This window comes from Triturus cristatus, chromosome 3_1, assembly GCF_964204655.1.
Source record: "Triturus cristatus chromosome 3_1, aTriCri1.1, whole genome shotgun sequence".
NCBI classification, from domain to species: domain Eukaryota; kingdom Metazoa; phylum Chordata; class Amphibia; order Caudata; family Salamandridae; genus Triturus; species Triturus cristatus.
In genome coordinates, this window is record NC_140583.1 from 505,923,097 (window position 1) to 505,946,099 (window position 23,003).

The 23,003-nt window shown below is 43.0% G+C and overlaps 1 protein-coding gene across 1 annotated transcript; it reads right to left on the minus strand.

Moving 5' to 3' along the window:
- Window positions 1-600: 600 nt before the first annotated feature.
- NGRN (neugrin, neurite outgrowth associated) lies at window positions 601-19,815 on the minus strand. The gene is made up of 3 exons (XM_085644393.1): window positions 19,488-19,815; window positions 14,603-14,713; window positions 601-5,014 (listed from the first exon to the last, which is right to left on the minus strand). Exons 1-3 carry the CDS (start codon window positions 19,694-19,696, stop codon window positions 4,363-4,365), a joined length of 972 nt encoding a protein of 323 aa, XP_085500519.1. The 5' UTR covers window positions 19,697-19,815; the 3' UTR covers window positions 601-4,362.
- Window positions 19,816-23,003: the final 3,188 nt, after the last annotated feature.

Below are 23,003 nucleotides of genomic sequence, written 5' to 3' on the forward strand. Positions count from 1 at the left end.
CTTTTCAACAATAAAGAGATATTCTGTATATCCTCACATGGACAGATTCTGCTTCAAATGCCCAGGTAATACAATAATAGGCAATAGATGCTCATAATAATACCAAGGATGTCTGTGATATGCCACTAATGCCCACTGTTATATTAGAGGCCCCATTGTAGGATGCCCCCACACCTATCTATTATAATGCGGGTGGGGCACGACTATGTCAAGAATGGCTAACAATAGGCCAGTCCTGATCTTAATATGCAATGACAGCTGCCAGTATGCCACAACTAGACCAAGGATGCCCAAAACAAGATAACCATTATTATGCAATTGGTACTAATAACGCATGAAGGAATACAAATGTGCCAGAGATGAACCCCTTATGATGAGATGTAGCATATTCCTTTGGTGATCCCCGACACTAGGCATAGCTTACAGGGAACACCTTTGAATTATTATAATTTGAGCATCTCAATACACAGTGTATTCAACTGGGTAGCTACTCTACATTTACTAAAACTCAACACTCTACCATGCACTATGTTCTCACAAAACATATGCTTTGCAATGACATAACTAATATTGTGTGGTGGTCAAATAAGGAACACCAAGTAAGTTGCAGAGATATTTATTGAAATTACAGCTAAGCTACCAAGCAGAGCAGCAGAAGAGATCCACGAAGACACCAACTGCCTGAGCTGGAACTCCTGGTGCAGAACCCTCACGTAGCGAGGTTCTGTGCTAGTGACATTATAAACAAGCACAGGCTACTACATGGGTTTTCCCTCAAAACAAAATGGCAAAGGAAACTTACAACAAAAGAAAAAGAAACTAGATAAAATGAAAGAAATACAGGAAAGAAATGCAGCACCTACAGGAAGAAAAAACACATCAACAGAAGAAAAATTAAACTATATAACGAAAAGGAATCTTCCTAACTCTAGCACTACACCTCAGGACGGGCGGGCCCGTACAATCTAAAGTCCCTTCACCACTCTCACTTCCAACGCAAACCACTCTTCACTAAAAAACACTTGTTCCACCACTGTCCATTGACAAGTTTCACAGAAATCTCTCTCATATCTACAACTTTGACAGGTGGACCAAACTTGGAAGAACCCTTCCTCACATGCACAGGTTTCTTAACACAAACGTAATCACCCAAACTGATCTCCATGTTTTTAACACACTTCTTAAAGTCAAAGTAAGTTTTATGTTTATTTTGAGCCAAACTCACATGACCCCTGACACTCTCATCCGTCCATTGTCTGCCTTTCACCCATTTGCTCATCCAACTAGGACAAAAATCAGTGGCAGCTTTCCGACCACGTTACAACTCATCCACTTCCCTGTCCATGGAAGGCCAGAAGAAAGAGAGACGCACCCTTTATTTGTCAAAGTAGCACCCAGATGTCCTTCATGCGCATGCTTGATTAAGGTAGCGCTCAAAGTAAGGGGGGAACAAGGTTGCCCTCCTCACCTATGTCTAGTTCATTTTCCACAGTGTCAGAGGAATGAGAGAGAAAATCCGCACACCCATGTTTACTTCCAGGAATATATTCAGCACAAAAATCAAACTGAAGAAGTTTGGAGGACAAACGTGCAATCCTAGGAGTAAAACTCCTGACATTCTTCCCACTGAGAATGAAGACTAAACGCTTGTGATCAGTCTGGAGACAGAATTTCCTTCCCCAAATGAAGTTTCTAAACTTCATCACTGCCCACCAGCAACTCCTTCTCGATGACTGACTACTTCCTCTCTGAAGGAGACAAAACCCTGCAGGCAAACCCAATAGTCCTGACCTCCCCTTCTTTCTTCTGATATGAAACAGCTCCCACACCGACATTACTGGCATCAACAGTGAGCGTGCAAGCAAGAGAAGGGTCATAATGTTTTAACACCTTAGGCGAGACAAGTTGTTTCTTCACCCACTCAAAAACACTTTGACATTCGCCACTCCACTCAAATGCAACACCTCTCATCAACATTTGTTACAAAGGCCTTAACTTGCTCGTAAAATCTTGAACGAACCGTGAATAAAATTCACAAAGACCAAGGAAAGACTTGAGACTGGTCTTGTCAGCAGGTTGTTTTGATTTGACAATCAAATCAACCAAACTAGTCTTGGGAAGAATCCCATTTTCATTAACTAAATGCCCCAAATATTCAATTTCTTTGGTCATAAAAACACATTGGTCCCTTCGTAATACCACACCATTAGTCTGGAACCTAGACAAGACTTCCTTTAAAATGGTATCATGTGTAACTCTATCAGGTGCAAAGACAAGTACATCAGCCTGAAAACAGATAGCCCTTCGATCCCTTCAGCATATTGGACACGAGTCGCTGAAAAACTGATGCAGCTGACGCAAGTCCAAACGGCATGCGGACATACTGAAAGGTGCCAAAAGAGGAAACAAATGCAGTGAGGTGTCTAGACTCAGGGGCTAACTCTAGCTGATGGTAGGCAGATGCTAAATCTAATTTAGTGAATATCTTCGCATCCTTCAGACCTGACAACAGTTCATTAATATTCAGTAGAGGATGGGATCCACCCAGACACTGGCACCATGACATCATTTACTTGTGTTTTACATACCACATACATTTCTTGAACATTACATGGCTGACATTATATAGCAAATCACTACATCTGCGCATTGCATAGATAAATGATAGATGTTGCCAGAGAGAGTACTTAGTCCATGTACTTACTGACAAACCATTTGTCCATCTGAAATTTAGTTTTTATGACAATCTAGTTTTAAGGAAGGAGTTATCTTTGATCTTTGTAGCACAGACTTATAGGGGAGGAGTGGTAGTGACTTCCTCTCCAATTCTGGCACTTTTCGCAGCTTCCATGTCCTTTCTGGTGGAAGCGGTGCATAGTGCGAGTTTCCTTTTATTCTGGTTGTGCTTTACCTTTCTTATAACATGCTAGTGTCCAACGAGAGAACCTCTTGAAGGTGCCTTAGCTGTAGACAGGTAAAAATGCTGCCCCAATCTGCCATTGCTTTCAAAAAGGAAAAGGAAATTTGGTTGCCAGCATTAAAATACGTGCATCAGACCTTGGACAACTCCAATGGACAACCAGGAATTTGTTACGCACATGCTATTCATAATTACTCCATTGAAGGTTGATTTAGTTCTTGCATGCAATACATGATAGCAGGAGAAGACGCTCTAACATGTACAGGACACATTCCCCTTAATTGACCCAGATTTACTGGCTTTGCTAATGCTTGGTTTATTATTATTACTACTATTAAAGTGATTGGTTACTTCTCTCAGAAAAACAAAATAACAGGATTTAGGAAAAACTAGGATCTCCGCCAACAATTCTTACTACCTTTCTGAAATGCATAATATTTTTGCAAACGAAACATCAGGTTCAAATATTTCTATTTAATGACTGCACAGTATACAAAAACAAAATATTCAAGAAAGCTCATCAAAATGGAACACCCCTTGCAGCTAGGGCTTGAAAAAGCTTTGCTAATACAATGACCGTACTATTCAAGCCGAGATGAATGCTTGATAAGATACTTAAACTCAGAGAGTAAACAAAACCATATTCCCGTTAGGATACCTCTCAATGTCAAACATGAACGAGTGATGATGGTATTAAGAGTCAAAAACACAGCAGCTGATGTTCTTTACACAATAAACATACCTCTTTTCATTTTTTTTCTGAAATGCAGATCTATTTTATGCTCAAGTCCCACTTTATGTAGGAGTAGATATTCTGTGGGGATTCATTACCAACCATGCCAGTATATTCTTCTTGAATTCAATTTTGCATGGTTTGAAGTGACTTTGCCATACTAATGAACTGCAATTTTGCTATTGTTACACATATCGCTGCTGTGATATCATGCTACTACTATTTCAGTTATTACTGCTCTTTATATGTTTGCACTCGTAATGTAACACTGTGGCAGCATTGCCCCTACGGTAACAATTTGTCATTATAATACGAGTACTGTGGCATTAAGTCACTTACATTCCGTTATTGGTCTTGGGATATTAGTATGGCTGTGCTTTAATTCCCGATATATTTTCTTAATTGTGCAAACTGTAAAGCAATTTTTTATATGCAGGTCATAAAAATATCGTTCAGATAATTGTTATGTTTTTTTCAATGTTTTTCATTATATATATTTTTGTTGTTTTTTCGTTTCCCCATGGGTTAGTAAACAAGGAGATTACAAAAGACGAAATGACACTTATGGATTGGCTCTGTACAGCTGTATTGCCACCTTCATTTAGACTTGTCCCGATTAAGGTTTGTTCCACTGAACAAGTTTCATTATGCATCAGGTTGCTTCCATTATTTTTTCCCCCTATAGTTCCTTGGTGTGTATAAACAAGAGTCATATTCTATACAAAAAATTTCCATCACCGTCGAAAAACTCTCTACCCTTTTGCACAACTTTCATTTTTGATTTGTATCCACTTTCCAATATAGACTCGAGTTCCTGTTCACTTAAGAGCTCTCCATCCCACACTTCATCTTGTTCTTGGTGATAAGCTGACTGTTCATTAGTCTCACAATTACTGATGAAGGTTGAAGTGGCTGATGGAGCCAATGGTACAATACCAGGATTCACCAAGTGTGGTGGTTGCCTTTCCTTTGTCTGTCTTAATCTCTCTTGTGTAAAATGTGTTGGTGTTCCCATTACTGCCATGGATGTGCTGGCTTTTAGTTGCAACCCCTCTGAACGCGAGTTATCCATGCGGATATGCACGCCGGGAATCCTCTGCAGGTTCTCAATTCCAGGTTGTATTTCTACGAGGGGAGGATTCTCAGATGCGATATTTAAAGATCTTGTAACTTTTGAAGAGGATTGAGAAATCATTCTGCTTTTAGATTTCATGGCAACCTTTCCATCTTGCTTCAATTTTACAGTCAACGGAGGAGAAAACTTGCTTCGCAGAACTCTTCTTATCACATCAGTGTCCACATTAAACCCTTCGGCCAAATGGGGGATTGTCCACTCTTCTGGAAATTCGTGGTTTAAGTGTCTAGGTCCAACATGGAAAAGAAAGATAAATTAGTAAATATCAAAATGAGGAAACCAGATTGCATGATTCCACCTATCCATATGTCATATTGCACTCAATTTCTCACCAGTAAGTGTAAAGTTTACATAGACAGGCAAAGTCAATAAGCCTGGCTATTTGTTTAATTAAAGTGATTCTTGATTGATTAGCAAGTTTGGTTTTGTAGATGGGTGAGTTGGTTAATATCATAGGTCTATGGTTGGATGGATGAGCATGTATGGATACATGAGGAAATGCACTGCTACGTTTACAGTGAGTTCATAGATAGGTGAATGTTCGAATAAATGAGTACACTGATGGAAGAGTGAATTTGTGAGTGCATGAATGGATTAAATTGATAGATTCATGCAGATTACATCAATCCTGAAGGCTAAGGCTTCAGACAGCAGTAATAATAGTGTTACCAAAATGGATCACCAATATCATGCAAATGCAAGTATTACACCATGGGTGACACTGTTCCAAGAGTGCCTACAATATGTTACAAATTATTTTTGTTATGCCACTAAGCATTCATCCAAGGGAGGGTACCAGAATGCCAATAATGTCTACCAGATTTTAAGAATTACCACCATTTACATGTTCAGATTTGCAACATAACTCACATGATGATTGGCAACTCCTTTCACGAAATGAAGTGTGCATGTCAGTCTGACTGTTCGACGTGTACTTCAGCTCTTCCCAACAAGTGCTGTGTACTTGGGGCATGTGGGTAGGGGAGGGAGAAACACAGACACAGTCTCCCTGTGATTGGCTCAGATGACATATAACATTGGTACACAACCCAGCGGGAACACACATAATGGAGAGGCAGACAGCACCAAAGCGTGGTGATAAAAAGGCTTGGTTTCTGGTGCTCTCCTGTTCGGCTGTACCTTGCATTAAAAAAGGGTGCAACTGATGGCACTTTGTGCATGCCACAAGGGTGTGGAGTTTAGAACGGATATGCGCCTTGCCAATGATACAGCAGCTCCAGTCATGGTCTCAGGCACAGTGAGCGCTGTTTACACTAGGCTCTGCCTAAGCATGAGTTAGTCCTCCACTCTATTTCCAGCCATCGGAGCCATCAACCAGCTTTCGTACGGTTCAGCCTGCGGGCAGTAGCAGATAAGTCAATATGTAATAAACATACTCATGGAAAGACGAGAGAAATGCAGCACTAAAGAGTATTTGCTGAGTCCTGCATCGACCTCAAAGAGCATGTACTCGAGTGCAGCACCTTTCAGAATTGCCTCTGAAAAGTGTAACCTATGCGGTCTGTTTTATTATTTACACTTTGTCTATTTTTAAACTTGAATGCATCAATTTAAGGAAATTTAATGAATACAAAGACTGCATTTCTTTCCTTCTGTACATGGCCAAGATTCATAAATAATCATTATACAATTGCCAATTTCTGCTGTGTTTCGATACCCTTAGTACGTGGCTCCAGCTCCTGCATTTTCTCGAAAAGTAAATGAACCGGCTTTCAAATCAGTAGAAGCATACTTTGCTTACTGCATCAAAAAATGTTCATAAAAACAGGTTTCCCAAAAGGGTGAGTTATCTGCTATTTGTTTATTTTGCCGGTGTCGTCTGGTATCAAATAAAAAACAAGCACATCTCTGGTGTCTCTTTTAACTTACTTTTGTTAGACTTGCGCTGAGAGCTTCAATTATTATTTACTGATTTGAAAACATTGGGCACTGGTCATTGGTTTTATATGCTGATCGGAGTTTCAGCCTGCGACAACCTTAGACACACCTATTTGAAAGAGAAGCACCTCCTAATCTCTTAATCTGGCCTTAACCCAGGTTTGACTGTTTCGAAAATTTAATATACGGTAATACTTGTGATTCCTCTAAATACTCTCTGGTCAATGGGACTCTGTTTTTCTTTGAGCAATGAGATCACACAGTGAACAAGATTAGTTTTTGTACTGCTAAAGTATGTGCGGGAGCCTGAGGATTAGCCAAGAATGCTATTTACGATTAAACAACCATTTACAGATTTCATCCTATGGGAAATCCTGATGGCTCTTGAAAAGTCAATGGAATGGTGCTAGAACAAAAACAAACTATGCATATAACATCAACGGTAAGATTATTAATGTCTAGTGAATGATGAGAGGTTGATGAAGTTTTCAACACCTTTATTTATCTTAAAAGATTAGTATGGTTTTGTCATTGTTATTCGGATTAGTGGATTTACAGAAACATCAATAAAAAGATGAATTAGTGACAGCATAAATCAATACCAAGTATTCCATAAAGGAAAATTGACACTAAGCTAGCTAATGAGACTAACCTATCCTACATAGAACCCAAGAAGAGTTCTTTTTGGACCAAAGCAAGATTTAGACTAGAAGAACTACCCATAAAGAGATGTTCTGGAAACTCAGCCAAGTTAACTACAGCTGCATTAGCAACCATCAATAATAGTGTGATCTTTGTAGTCGCATTGATCAGGAAATGGGTCTTTGGATAAAGAAAAAGTCACCTTTAGCAGTAGCAGTTGGCAACAAAAGCAAAGGACCAACTCTCCAGTAGAAGAGTCACAAGGCAGGGAAAAGAGATCTGGATCGGCGTTTGATAAATGTCTCTCCTAACTAGCTAGAAAACACTCATTAATATAAAAACACACAATAATGTATCAAAACTTATTAGACGTTAGCTCATTACATCCAATGGAAACTACTCATCCAATGGTGTCGTCAACTTCCGATGCTCCTTCTTACCCAAATTAAAACATGCGCTCTCGGTCGATTGTAAATATAAAGCAAGTTGGATATGAGGGGAAAAACTAGCAATAATTATATGTGAAGAATTAATATATATATATATATATATATATATATATATCTAAATCATGACTTATTCAAGCAGTCGTAGCAGCTTATTATATTAAGGGAGATGATCTATCATGGTGTGATGAGGCTAAGGAAACGTATGTTCAAAGTCAGCACATTCGTAAGCAAGTTGCTGGTGCTAGGCAAAATGTTCTACATAAACACTTAAATTATGAGCAAGAGTCGAAAGAAAAGGCTTTTAGGCCCAACTAAAGACGCACATTTAGGAATGATAGCCTGGTACAAAAATGTATCAACATAATTTCATACACACAATTAATATATTACTTACAGCATTAATAAGGACTCTTTCATGACCTAGAGCAGGCACAATTTTCTAAGTGTCGTTTTCTATGTGAAAATATTTCTGCAGCAGTTTAAACGCATTCTAAGGTGCAATTTCAACATGGTCTGCAAGTCGAATTTTCATTTTCAAAGTAATTTCTTCCATATGTAAAGGTCCCATGCTTTCCTTCTATTAGCAGCCTCTGCTTCGCTCCCTTTATCCTCCGCTCGACACGGTTTCTACTCTCCCTTTCACTCTCCCTCTGCACTCTTCTCCTGTGTGATCTTGAACTGTCTTATCTCACCACCCCAATGTATACTCCATGGAAATGAGGCACAGTGACCGGAGCATGCCGCGATGGGTTGCACCAGGCAATTCCAGTCACACACAGCGAAGAGTTGCAAATTACGTACCTCCCTGGAAATGAGGTACAACGTCCGGTGCTTGAGGATAGATATAGCACCAGTCCGGTCACGCACACAGGCGCAAGTTCAGCAGAGCCACATGAGGTAGAATGAGGCAATACTATGGGTACACCCCCACCACCGAGGGTCGCACTCGGTCAATTGGACACTGCACGCATTGAGCATGCAGTCAGCGTGACGCACAAGAAAGATGGGACATGATCGATGAAACAGGAACGCGTGGTCCCGCAACCAGTGCATCCTCTCACCACCAACTAGACACTTATGAGTGTCAACGTACCTTCAGTACAGGAACCACATTACTTTGATGCGGGCAAGATTTCTGAGGCTCTGCAATAGAAAGTCCGGCCTCCAGACACAAGTCTTAGCTTCAGGCTCACACCTCGCAACCCGTTGGGATTCAGTAGCTGATGTGGGCACTTGAGAGGGCACCACTCTCCAGATGTCACAGGTAGATGGTTTAGGTCCCTCACAGGAGATCTTTGATGTTCCCGAGATCGCTGGGAGAACAGGAGACTCACTGATGGGCCCTTGGAGAGCACACATCAGGTAATGAATAAACAATATCCCTCTAGACCTATATTGCTTTATATCAAACTTATATGGGCTCACACAGGTCGCCACACTTCAGCAGGTCTTCGGCCCAGGCCAGCCACTATTTAGAAAGGACCCCCTTCAAGGGCAGTAATCCTCTATGTGCACAACATAGTACTCTGACAATATGCACCATGCAGTCCGGGTTCTCTGGTCCCACGTATCTCACCCTTGGCTGAAGGATGGCACCAGTAGTTATACTGTCATGTGTTTTTGAAGTTGGGGTGGTTTAAGGGGTTTACCCTTGAACCATAGATGTATCCCCTAAATTGTAGGCCTGTCTGCCATGGGGTCGTGGAATGTAGATTTGAATCCCTCCAACCTATTCAATTCAGCCTTCAAATGGCAGAGGTCTGTCGTTCTAGTGGTATGCCCATGGTTTATGGCTGTTGCTGGGCTATTCACAGATGTGCTCCCCTGGTGTGCACTGGAGCCAGACACCACAGCACACAAGACTCTTAGAGCATAGAAATGTCAATATTCTATAAGTGGCATTCTACGAGAGTTATGCCAAAACCCACTTTACCCATGAAAAGGCTTTGGCAAGGAGAATACATTGATAGGAAACATCATAATAATGCGCCACTGTAACTCACTATTGCAGCCCAAAATACCATAACGTGGTATTGCAAACTGAAGACCAATGGGTTTGTGCTGTAGGGGGTTGGGCCTACTTGTCCCAAGGACAATATACACATGAAAACGTGTTGCCCTTGACCCCAAACAATATGTCCTGGACGTAGAGCTGGAGGAATTCCACACCCCTGCTAGCTGTAGAGAAACGCGGACTAAATGTTTAATGCATAAAGCTGTACCCAAGCCCGAGGAGTTCTTGGATTACATTAGACCAATAAGCGCCCACACTATGTTCCTACAGTTTAGGTATGGCACAGTCCCTATTGCTGCCTTCACTGCACACTGGCCTTCCTCTGCAAATTCTGAACCAGTAGTGATGAAACAGATCGAGTCAATGCCCCAAGGATCTGCAAGAGTGAATCCATCTCAGTGGTAATGGTTTTAAGTTTCTAAATTTCTTTTTGCAGTCTAGGCCATCAGTCAAACAATTACTGAAACTCCAATGAATTAGGCCAAGAGGTCTTGAGCCCTATTGCAAAATGTTTCTCTTATTAGCCTTTTTAACGTATCTGATGTTCCAAATGTTGTTAAGCCCGTGTTTTTAATTATTTATGTGTTATCAACTAATGTACTTAAATGTTGAAGCCAAGGGGCATTGTTTTTATAGTTGTGTAGAGCTGGAATTATTTATTTCGGTCTGTTAAACTTTGAAAGCTGCGATACAAGATGGCAGCTACGGATGAGCTGGGCAGCTAGTATTGCCATTGTTGGTTATCCTCCCAGGCACCCATGTAGGGTTGCTGTCTTTTGTTTCCAAATAATGGTCACTTTTTCAATAACAACATATATTTGTATAAAATAGAACCAGTATGCCATCATTTTACCTTTGTGCACTAAGGCATTGATGCACTCTTGGAGATCCAAAATTTGAGACCTACTGCGTTTTCTTGTCCCACAGCACTGGTAATAATAATGCAATTGGTGCACTTAGTGATTCCAATGCACTACTAAGCAAAAACTAAAAAGTGACATACCAGGCCTAAAAAAAAAAATCATAAAAATGACCCAATTGTAATGTGCTTGACTCAAACTGGTTTCAAATGATGTGCTCCTAGCAAATATTTTAATTAATTGAGCCGCCATTTTCTTCATTATCACACATGAGAATACCTTCAAATATGCAAATCAAGCATGTCTGCTGTACAAAAAATCGTTTGCTTGATTTAATAGACTAAACTTTTGTTTTATGTACAATACAATTCTAGCCACAGATACGATACACATGACCCAGACTTCCCACTTAGTTCAATAACTAATCAGGGCGGAGGTAGACATGTTTCTTCAATCATATTTAAAATCCTATCACTTTTAATAAATACACCGTTAAACAAGCATTTTCAATGCAATAGGTCTCGCATTTGGAGAGTTTGAGCTACTGGCATTGTAAATTACCATGTCTTTTATTTATATTTTTAAAAAACCTGCAAGCAGTGTGTAAACACACACTTTGTACTTATAGTCTTTGCTTACGAGAAGCAAGACAGGCTGTAAAAAAGGTGCAGTTACTGCCACCCTTGCTTCTTGGAAGCAAGGGCTGTAAGCACAAAGTGCATGTTTTCTGCACCGCTTGCAGGTTCTAAAAAACATAAATAAAAGGCATTGCCATTTACAATGCCAATAGTTCAAACTCTACAATGAATAATAAATTCCTAGGCAATCACATAGATATAAATATCACAGTAAATGTATTTATATAGAGCCAAAAAACAAGATAACTTTTAATAAGAACCAGTGTACCACAAAGGAATTGTAATTAGGCTTTTTTTCTTTTTATTAAAGAAAGAAGCTAATGTTTTCATAAAAAAACATATAAATGTTACACAATAGCACATTTAAAAAGAAACACGTTTTTTCAAAATGTTTCATACATTATAAAAATTATACACTGTATACTTCAAATACAATCATCAGAAAATTAGTGAAAAACAGATACAAATGCAACAATACAAGTACACAATTCATATTGAGGAAACCGTTACATCCAGCATAGAAGAACACGTTTGAGGCGAGTCTTCTTTCCAAGAAGGTCTTTCATCATTAGACTTATTTTGAAGAGAAGAATAAACCTATCTTTTCATCAGTTAAAGAATCAATAAGAAAAAATAGAGCATAGCTCCATACTAAATCCAAGTGCAATTAGACACGATTGGTCTCTCTCGCTGCCTCTTCGTTTCCTTTTATCAAGTCATATATACCAAGGATGACTGGTATATACTTACACTAATCATAAGTGAACATCACTTTTTTAATATCAATCCTTACAAAGCATTATCGCCTAATCCATTACTACGAGAAACTTGTGTGGCTTTCCTGACGAAGGCGCTAGTGTGCCGAAACGCGCGTCGAAGACTATCTACTGCTGCATTTCATTTGTTATTTTTTATGAATTGTGTACTTGTATTGTTGCATTTGTATCTGTTTTTCACTAATTTTCTGTGGATTGTATTTGAAGTATACAGTGTATAATTTTTATAATGTATGAAACATTTTGAAAAAACGTGTTTCTTTTTAAATGTGCTATTGTGTAACATTTATATGTTTTTTTATGAAAACATTAGCTTCTTTCTTTAATAAAAAGAAAAAAAGCCTAATTACAATTCCTTTGTGGTACACTGGTTCTTATTAAAAGTTATCTTGTTTTTTGGCTCTATATAAATACATTTACTGTGATATTTATATCTATGTGATTGCCTAGGAATTTATTATTCATTGTCTTTGTTGCCCTGTCCTAGGAATTGACCTAAACAACATTACAGGGGGTCCTTGATATTTTCAAAATAGTTCAAACTCTGGCAAATGCTTGTTTTATTTCAAGTTACTTTCGTTGGTATGAGGTGTACCAATGCTTATGCTGCGGTCTTCTAGGCAGTGCTGGGTGCACTAGCACTTTTTTATTTTTTTTATTACCAAGTTAGCACTGACCCTATCCCTGGTTTTATCCTGAATGTCTCAAGGCATGGATTTCAAAGCCAACTGCAGGGATGACCCTTTCACTCGGATGAGTAGCGATGTGATGGTGTACAAGCACTAGACACAGAGACATCGGTCCAGCAAACACCCAGCATGCATTTGGGGTGTGATTCAAGCAGAATAAAATAGTTTTCCTGTGCACGAGCAGGACCTGTCAACTATTGATGTGTGTGTTGGGTGTTTTACTGCTGCGCCTATAAAGCACGCACTCCCACGCCCTTCTCAAAACACTGGCTTTTTAAGATGTACAGGTGCGAACCACCAAGGGAAGGAAGTGTGTATATTGGACAGTAAGGATTACTGACTAGGTTGTGGTTCACACATGCAATTTGCAAACAATGTAACTTCATCCCAGGAAATGCAGAATCAAGTCAAAAGGAAATCACACACCACAGAAGAATATTTACGATGAACTGGGCTCCAAAACATCGGTAATAAAACACTAGGTTAGGCAGCAGCGATGTTTCTCTGGCTGGTGAAAGATTAAGCAAGATCATAACTGGGAGTGTTAAAAGGAAAGCCTTTTATTGCAGCTGGATACTCGTGAAACGCTTTATAGGTAAAAGCGAGAGACTGCCTAATAAGATGCTGCTGCGCAAGACACCATTTGTTATTCACACACGAAGTTAGGAGAATGAGCCGGACAAATAAGAAATCACCCGCCAGAACCAGTCCTGTAGTCATCGCACTGGTAAAGAGCAAGTAATGCTAAGCAGCAAGCAAGATTAGGTTCAAGAGACCTCCCACCGCACTCATGCTGACGTCACACAAACATCCCTTAACAAGTTCTCAACTAATCACGGTGCGAGAAGTTCACAGCGCATCTTACACTGCACAGCTGTGGAAGCAGTCGGGGCATGCAACTCTTAGGTGACGTACAATCCTAGTGGCTGCTGGCACAAGGCTCTGCCAAGATGGCGACTAGTTGAGTAGCATCCTCTGCACCCAGAATCAGGGCCTGACACTGACCGGCATGGTCTGGTTTCTGTTCCAAGCCGGGGTGAGATGCAAAGAGGTAACGGCACCGAAGGGTGAAGACACGAGCTTCTGTTCCAAAGGTAAAGGCCAAGATACACTGCTCTGTGATTGCAGCGGCACAGGGAAGCACTATATGGTGGGTAAGTTAAGGGGACGGAAGGGGGCAGGAGATGTGCACGCCGCGTGGCTGTACACATCATTGCAAGCACGTCTTCACAAGCGCGTACACAGGTTCCAATCTCCCAAAAGCCTGTGCGTGCCCATCTCTTGTCCCACTTCCGAGGCAAGTCAGCAACAATAGATCTCGCTGGCGACAGCGCTTCGCGCTGCGTTCGCCAGGCGAGACCTAAAATTGAAGTGGTAGTGCACTGCCATTTGGAATCAGCAGATTTTACATTGGAATAGCCATGAAATTTCCCTCTCACGTGGTTTTACTGATAAAACTATATAGTGTAAAAACAACAGTGTTTAGAAATCGAGTTTCTGTAAATATTTGTCATTTGCACATCCCCAAGTAAAGTGTTCTGATTTGTTTTGCTCGTCTATAAATCTTTGTTTGCATCACACTTCTCAATTACAAAGAAATGGGCTTAGCGTCCTTGCTTTCAGAATTACTCAGTAGGAGTCCCCGGATTCCAATAATGATTGAGTGGGGGATTCCCCAGGTTCCAATAACGAATAAGTGGGGGACCCCAGAAGTCAAAAGGTTAAAGAACCATTGGTCTAAATACTCTTCAAGAAGGCCTACTGACAGCTGGTAGTGAGACAGTGGTGTTTAGAGTAGACTGACACTTCAAAACAACCCATGTTTGATAGGCCTTAACATCTCTTACCTGATCTGCTCAATGGCCTCCCAGGTGAGAGTCCTTTCAGTTGGCACACGAGGCTCCATCTCACGCTTCATTTTCTGGAACAGAATTGCCCGCTTTTGTCGCTTCACCAGCCTAAATATCAAAAAATACAACAAAAGAGGTGCATAAATTCGGATCCTAAAAAAGCCTATTCTACATTTTCCAATGAGCTGCACCTCCGAGGAGCCAATGCCTCACGGTCACCCTGCACCTTGAAACAAAACAGAACCTCCTTAGGATCTTGCTACCCCCAGAGGCTTTTTGGGGTCTCTTTACAACAGAGACTGCCAGGACAGGAGTCTTGGTTCCCACCAGAATCTGGCACACACACAGTGGCCTGCAAAAGTTTGGAGTCTGTCCCATATCAGAACCTATGCGATACTAGTCCATATACAGTTGCGAGGTGGGACAATTAAGAACAGGATTTAGATTACTAGAAGCAATAGATAAAAGCCCTGTAAATTACAAACATCACACCCATTGGCAGGCCCCACTTGAGTTACTGAAGTTGTACTAAATGATACGAAGGATGTAAGAGGAGTACATTTAAAAGGTTGTAGATTCACAGCAAAGGTGGTAGCACTGAATGGCAATTAGTGGGTGGGGACTTTTTAGGTTTTCGGTGCATGAGCCCCCTTCTTTTAGCCAAGAACGTCCTTGATTGCTAGCAAGTTAATTAGATCACAATGAAAACTTGTTGGTTCTGCATCCTCCTGCTAATCTCGAGCTCAGTTTCTTGCCTCTGTTCCCCACACAGTACATTTGATGCATTACCGCTTTTTGTCATACATCATAACCAAGTATTCCATTCCACACAAAGTAGCAACATACACGCTTGAGATCACAATTTTACCCATATTTCTAAAAAATATAAAGACTCCACACATGCTGTACGTCACACATTATTAATACTATCCCAACCCTTCTTCAATTCCGGTTAAGAATTGAAGACACACTCCTCCAATACACCATAGATACTCCCCTTACTCCCTTCCTCGATCTTACCAGCCTCTTCCACGTGTGTAACGCTTTCTGTGTGAACTCCTTTGCCTCTAGATAGGTTTGCGCTATATAAAAGGCACTTGCATACAATGCACAAACTTGTGTAAACATGTCTGGGGAAGTTCACAATTTAATCTACACATTGGCACTCCGTGCAGTATGTAACAGCCTTCAACACAACCAATATGATGCCCATCAGCACTCAGAAGCGTTCCTCCAGCATATAAAACATTCCAATAAAGTATATGTGTATTCAGTTAACAATGGTCTGGATCATTGTATTGAGTAACTACCAATAGCTAAGAATTCAAGCATTCCATCCATCTCACTTATTGGTAGAACGCGCGTACCAGCCTAAATTACAGTATTAGGACACATACACCAAAGTACAACTGTGTGTTAGCCAGCATACAATCGTTTCACTGCAGTAATCGTTTTCTTACCACAACAGCTAAGCCCAACATAGCAATACGATTGTATGTGCTCACATTAACAAAGCAACACGTCTACATTCGCCCCCTTATTTTAAGTCATTTTCAAAAACAGTTCTTCTCCGAATGCCTCATTCCAAACTTGAGCTCTTGCCTGAGGCCTGCAGTTCCTACCCACCTGCTCCAAGTGAGTCCCATAATCCAGGTCTGCAGCTGACCACAAGCATCACCCGCACTCAAACCACTGTTTCAGGCCTACTCCTGTAGTTCTATCAAAACCTGACCACGCCTGCTTCCATGCTTGCATCTCACACCCAGCTCAGCCCAAATGCTGAAGTAATAATTTTAATAACAACCAAGGGGTGGTCGTTTGCAAACTTGAGGTGCTTCCGAATCCAAAAGCTTAAATATTTCGTATTCCGCAATGGTCTTCGACAGAGAGGCTTTATAAGCTCCTGAATGCCTAGGAAATGCAGATGGAAAATGTCCTGACTTTGGATGCCATTGACTGGTTGGTGACCTGAGTAAAGAATAAGTCTGGACAAAGGAATGGGAATGACTATATATACACTTGAGGAATGGTCCACCATATGGGTATCAGTCTGGCCTAAAGTAGAAAGTGGTCGGTATTTGATTAACTAAAAACATCACTATATCACCAGGGCATGGGATGCCAGAGAACGAGAAGTGAGGAGCGGTGATAAATTAAAGCCTTTCTAGGTGCTCAAAGAATGGAATTGAAAAGGATCTTGTGCTACTAGTGCAGAAACAGACACTTAAAACCGCCAGTCACATCTCAAGACAATTATGCTCATTGGCACTGACGAGCCTGTCAGTGTCATGTCAGGAGGGCAGTTTTACAAAACAAGCGCATTTTTTTTCCATACAGAGGTGCTGCACTGCTGCTGTTGAGAGGCAGGTTTCCCAAGTGCTGGTCTAAACATGAGCCAAAGTTGAGGCTGTGCTAAAAAAGATGGAGCCAGTGGGGGAATCAGTGAAAGTCAAAGGTTCTATCCTCTCAATAACACCAATTGCAGTCCTCCTAAAAATATCAAACTATAGGGCTGTTAGAATGTGCTTTGACTTGAGGCTCCCCAACAAAGTCCAGAAGAGAGGAGTGGCCCGTTATTGTCACCTTGGACATGTGGTCTCATTTAATTAGGGTCTGTTTCATTTGAAACAATTGGGCATGGAATGAGATATCAAGGCAGAGATATGCAATTTGCAGACATCTTGGCATACATTGATGGGAGATGAGTGACAATGTGAAAGGTCAGTGTCATCTAGGGTTATTTGGCCTAGAGGAATACCAGAGTGTATGGAATGCCCCATTTGCATTTGACAGCTGGTTACTTACTTTTAGTGAGCAATCACACTCAAGTAGTAATGGCAGCCCTCTGTGGGAACCGGTGGAAGAACTTACTGCAACTCAACCGCCATTGCAACTTTAAAATTAAGTCCTCCAAAAACGCTATCAAATTGTGATGATGAAATCACTCAATGTAAAATATTTTCAGTTTGCCTGTAGGCCACCGTGGTGTTGTTAAAACAAAGGCCCACATGTAAGAGGCAGTTTGGTTCCAAAGTGTGCGTGCTACCATTAAAGACTATCTTCCCAGTGATCAGCGTGTAGGTTAATGGGACCAATCACTTTCACTTTACAGATCAACAGGTCACATACCTTGGGAAAAAGTCAGTGCTGGCTTCTGCAGCGTCTGAGAGGACATCAGCTCTTGCTAGTGAAAGTTAGGTCTCCCATGTATCCAGAGGTAAACGTAGCATGCTTAATATCGTAGGAAGACATAATCACCAAAGTGGAGCTTATTTTGGCAACAATGTATCCCAAGAGCAAAGACGTCCTCACGCCAACTCTCCTATGAGGAATGCAACATTTTACCCCACTGCCATCAAGCTGGGTTGAGCCAGTGTATAAACGAGGTTCCCAGGCACAAGCCAACACTCGAAGAGAGAAATGCACAGATTATCAGAGAGAAAAGTGAGAGTAGCAAAGCCTTCTTCCTTGGATCAGCACCTTTTCCTTCCTGGAGCTCCCGGTTTGGCAGAATATTTTTATACTATGGCTAAAGCTGTGACAACGTCTCCTCTTGGATGCAAAAAATGCAGGCACCTTCTGGGGATTTATCCTGCATATCACATTGCTAGGAAGGACCAATCCTGAACAGAAAATTCAGCAAACTCCCTACAGTTCAAGCAAAACGTACAGAGTGGAAGAAAAAAAAAAAGAGGATGCACAGACTACAGCTCCTGCCTATTCCCAGCAGCAAAGTCAACAACGCATGCCACACCGCATCCAGCACAAGCGACTAAGAACCACTCTGAAGGTTGACAAACTGCCAAGGATTGTGTTAAAAATATACTGCTGATGCTGGTAATACTACAAATGAGCCTGCTCTAACTCCTGTCTGTGATTTTGCAGAACATGGAAAGGCACGACGATCTTTAACAACTACCGGAGGCACACTGTACTTCCAGTTTCACAATCAAACCAAGAAAGGGCGACCATAAAATCACTCAATAACACGGATGACTCCAGTGTGTGACCAATGTGCTCACCTAGCAGAATCTTGAGTAGTGTACGTTTTTGTTCACTCCGGTGAAAACATGTTCGTCATCCGTGGACTGTTAACTGCATTCCTACAACAAAATCCTCATCACTTGACAGAATTGTAACCATCAATGGCAAATGATGCACAGACTGCTTTGCCAGCTAATTATAATTCGTTTCCACTGTTCTTAGGATAAACTCACTTCTGGGTTAAAAAAAAACACGAGTCTCTCGCTCTAATCAGGAATGCCTACGTGTATGCGAAGGATAGCAACAGCTACTTCTTGCTTTATACGAATCAAACTTTCACAAGGAGCTGGGTGTTGAGATGCAGGACAGCCACCTCCTAACGCTCAAGAAAGATTTCCACGGAGGACTCGGACCAAGAAACCTATTGACATTAGTGGACAATCATTACTGTTACCCGCTTCGCGGTCGATACTACCCCTGACCACGTTCGAGCACACAAATCAACAAATAAACAGAACTGAGACTATTAGTTCGACCAAAGAATACTACGGAATGAGACTCAAGCCTCAGTATTCGAAATCAACACAGACATCCAGCTTGCATCTGCAAGCCAAATGCGCAAAACCAGTCCCAAGGTTGGCCTCTGCCCTGTGATTAGAGGTGGAGTGCGTGGATCTCAATTCAAGGGCACGCATTCTCGCGCGGGCCATCTTCCTTACAGCTGCATCTGCCACCCCACCCAAAAGCGGCAAGCGTCTGCTGCTTGCATTTTGCCACTTACCCGACAGGTTGATTTCTTTTTTTCAGTTTTATCTAGCGCTAACTCGACCCGCGTTGTACATGAGTACCAGTTACATTACACAAGGACACATTAATATGTTTCCACCGCCTGTGATACCTTGCCACCTCCTGCATGTCTGGACCTTCGTCGGCCTCGTCTTCCAGCTCCCAGTCGATACTTTCGTTCTCCTCAGGCTTCGGTCGAGAGCCTCGCGCGCGTGTCCCGGGAGGTGCAGTGTGCACGAGCGCCTGGACCGCAGCATTCGGACGGATAATTGGACCCCAGAGGGCAGTCCTGACGTTCCTAAAAACCAGAGCGACTGCCATCGTTGGCAAGCTGCGGCGTTCTCTCCCGCGGCGTGCGGCTCTATAACATCTGAAGCGCAGCCAGCCTCAGTCAGGACCTCAGGAATTATACTACAGCTCACGCTAAAGTGAAGCGACACAATGGAAATAGAAGAGGTACTACCCTCCCCGAGAGCATGGAAATAGCATTAAACAACAAGCATTGGCAATGCCAATATGTCGACTCTAAAAGAATGTTGTTGTGTAAGCATTACAGTAAATAGCTTGGGAATAGATATAGATTTGTATGGAAGCAAAGGTATGTAGAATAATATTGGTGTAGGTTAAAAGGTCAAGTGACAGTTGTACTGTCAAGCCAGAACTAAAAATCCATGTAGATTAATGACTGCCCGCCTCCCATCTATGCTGCCAAAGAATAAACAACATAAAGTGTATGGCAGGACCAGTGGCTTAGGTTATGTTACTCATTTCTTTACTGGATACCAGCTGTGGTGTAGCGGTCTAGTGGTTGCACGCCCGCCCCGTGACGTCACAGGATGTCCGGCGGTGGCCATTTTGTAGTTAGTTCGAGCGCGTAATTCAACGAGCGCGGAGCTCCGTGCCGGCGCTCCTGTACATGAATAAACACCTCACTCCACTACCACGTGTACGGGTGATTCTTGGCACAAGGGACACCACGAGGCACTTCATTACAATGGCGACGAGTTGGTGATCCGGAGGGGGGCTTAATTAACACCCTGACCCGAACCCTCAGCGGCAGCAGCCTTGCAACAGTCGACCTCGTGGGCCACAGGAGCGTGGCAGAGCACAGGAGTAAGCGTTCACCAGCGACGGCGCATTAAGGCCCCGGGGAACGCCAGTCGTAGTGCACCGACTAGGGGGCCACGCTGTGGAGCAGCATACCCTGGGACAGCACCGCGAGGGTACTGAACGCGTCCGCGGGGAGTGAGACCTGCACCCTGGAGGAAGCAGACAGCAGTCCCGTGGAGGGGGAGGATCCCGGCCTGGAGGACAATGGCGGAGGCAGCGACGGTGAGGAGGACGAGTCAGCGAACGTGCCCACAGCCGGAGGGAGTCGTTCCAACAGAAGGAAGAAGATGTCCTCCCAGATGTGCTCCTTAGCAAACCCGGTACCGTTCTTGGCCAAGCCAGGTGAGCCAGAGATGCCGTGGGATGACTGGAAGAGGTACTTTGTAAACTACCTCGCGGCGCTGGAAGAAGAAAGTGACACTCCATACACGAGTTCAAGACGGAAGAAGATCCTTCTACACAACTTGGGCCCGGCAGGGCAGCGAGTGTACCAGGACCTAGTGAAAGAAGACAGGTCGGCGGCAAGCGACGACGTGTTTCAACACGCACTAGATGATCTCGATGCGCACTATCGGCCGGTGGTATGTACAGCGATTGACAGGTACAACTTTTACCATCGAAAGCAGAGCAGGAATGAAACAGTCGACGAATACGTGGCTGCTCTACAAAAACTAGCCCTAACGTGTAAGTTTGGCAACCTCCAGGAAGACCTGATAAGAGATCAGATCATAATGCACACAGTGAACACTAGTATCCAGGAGAAACTGTGGACCAATGGCGACGCACCTCTGAAAACCGTTGTTGCCCTAGTGAAGAAGGCAGAACTTTCCCGAAGATGCGCGGAGGCAGCCAAACGCGAGAGTATCCCAGGACAAACGGTGTGCAAGGTAGAAGACCGGAAGGCGACAGACAACAAACAACCAGGGTGGCAGCAAAGCACACGATCGAACAGACGATTCAACGCTAGGACACCGAGAATGCAAGGACAGAGACAGGGGACCAAGACGGCCTGCTACAGGTGTGGCAGCAACACCCACGCAGCCAGCGACAAAGGCTGCCCAGCGTTTGGCGCCAAATCCTTGTATTGCGGACTCATAGGACACTACGAAAAGGTGTGCAGGAGGAAGTCCCAGAGGCAAGAAGTGAAGTTCGTAGCCCAGGGGACACGAGAAGAAGAAGAAGACGGAGATGGAGTGGAGGAGGATGAAATCCTGATTGTAGAAGATCAGGTGCTAGGCATAGAAGGCGTGACAGACAAGAAACCCAGGTGTGAAATGAAGATTGGAGGAGTACGAACTACCATGGTTGACGACTCAGGGTCGCCCTACACAATCATACAAAGACGGATATGGGAGGAAGACTGTGCACCAAGCACGACCTACTACTTGAGGCCCACTGACATCCATCCTGTAACCTTCACCGGAGAACCGATACCCATGGTAGGGTACTGCCCACTCACCTTTGACTTCCGAGGCCGCACATGTGAAGGGAAGCTGTATGTGGCGGAGAAGGGGCCGTCGGTGTTGGGCTGGAGAGACCAAGGTGCGTTAGGCATAAAGTTGAACCCAGGAGGACACGTGCAAGTCCTAATGATGGACGATGGCCTAGACACTGAAGGGCGACGATGGAAGGAGGAGTTCCCGGAAGTATTCAAAGACACGATCGGCCGCATGGCGAAGTTTACGCACAAGATCCAACTAAGGGCGGGAGCACAGCCCGTGTCCCACAAGGTGCGCAACATACCGTTCCGAGTGCGAGGTGCGGTACAGGAAGAGCTACAAAAGTTAGAGGACAATGGTGTGATCGAGGCGATAGACAATGCAGAATGGTTGGCGCCCTTAGTCGTAGCGCAGAAGCCCAACGGAAAGGTGAGACTGTGTGTCAACCTTAGAGAGCTGAATAAGAACATTGTCGTCGACAAGTTCCCGCTGCCCAGAATTAACGAAATGCTAGCGAAGACTCAAGGAGCGCAATGGTTCTACACGGTGGACCTGACATCCGCCTACCACCAGATCGCCCTGCACAAGTCGTGCAACCACCTAACGTCGTTCATAACGCCGTTCGGGTGCTACAAATTTCTAAGGATGCCGTTCGGACTCGCGTCCGCGGTCTTCCAGAAGTTGATGCACAAGCTATTCCACAGAAAGACAGGCATCCAATATTTTCAGGATGACATCTTAGTTATGGGAACCACCCGAGAAGAGCACGACAGGAGACTGGCGGAAGTCTTAGCGGTATTGAAGCAGAACGGGCTTACCGCCCAATAGGACAAATGCAAGTTCGGCTTGAACACAGTCACATACCTGGGCCACGAAATAAGCAGGCACGGCATAGAACCGAAGTCATCGAATGTCGCGGCTATCAGAGAAGCGCCCACACCATCGAGCAAAGAAGACGTAAGGACATTTCTGGGTATGGCGGAGTTTTATAGCAAGTTTGTAGCCCATTTCGCCTCCAAAAGCCACCTAATGAGGTCACTCCTCAAAAACAAGTCCACCTTCCTATGGACAGGGGAACA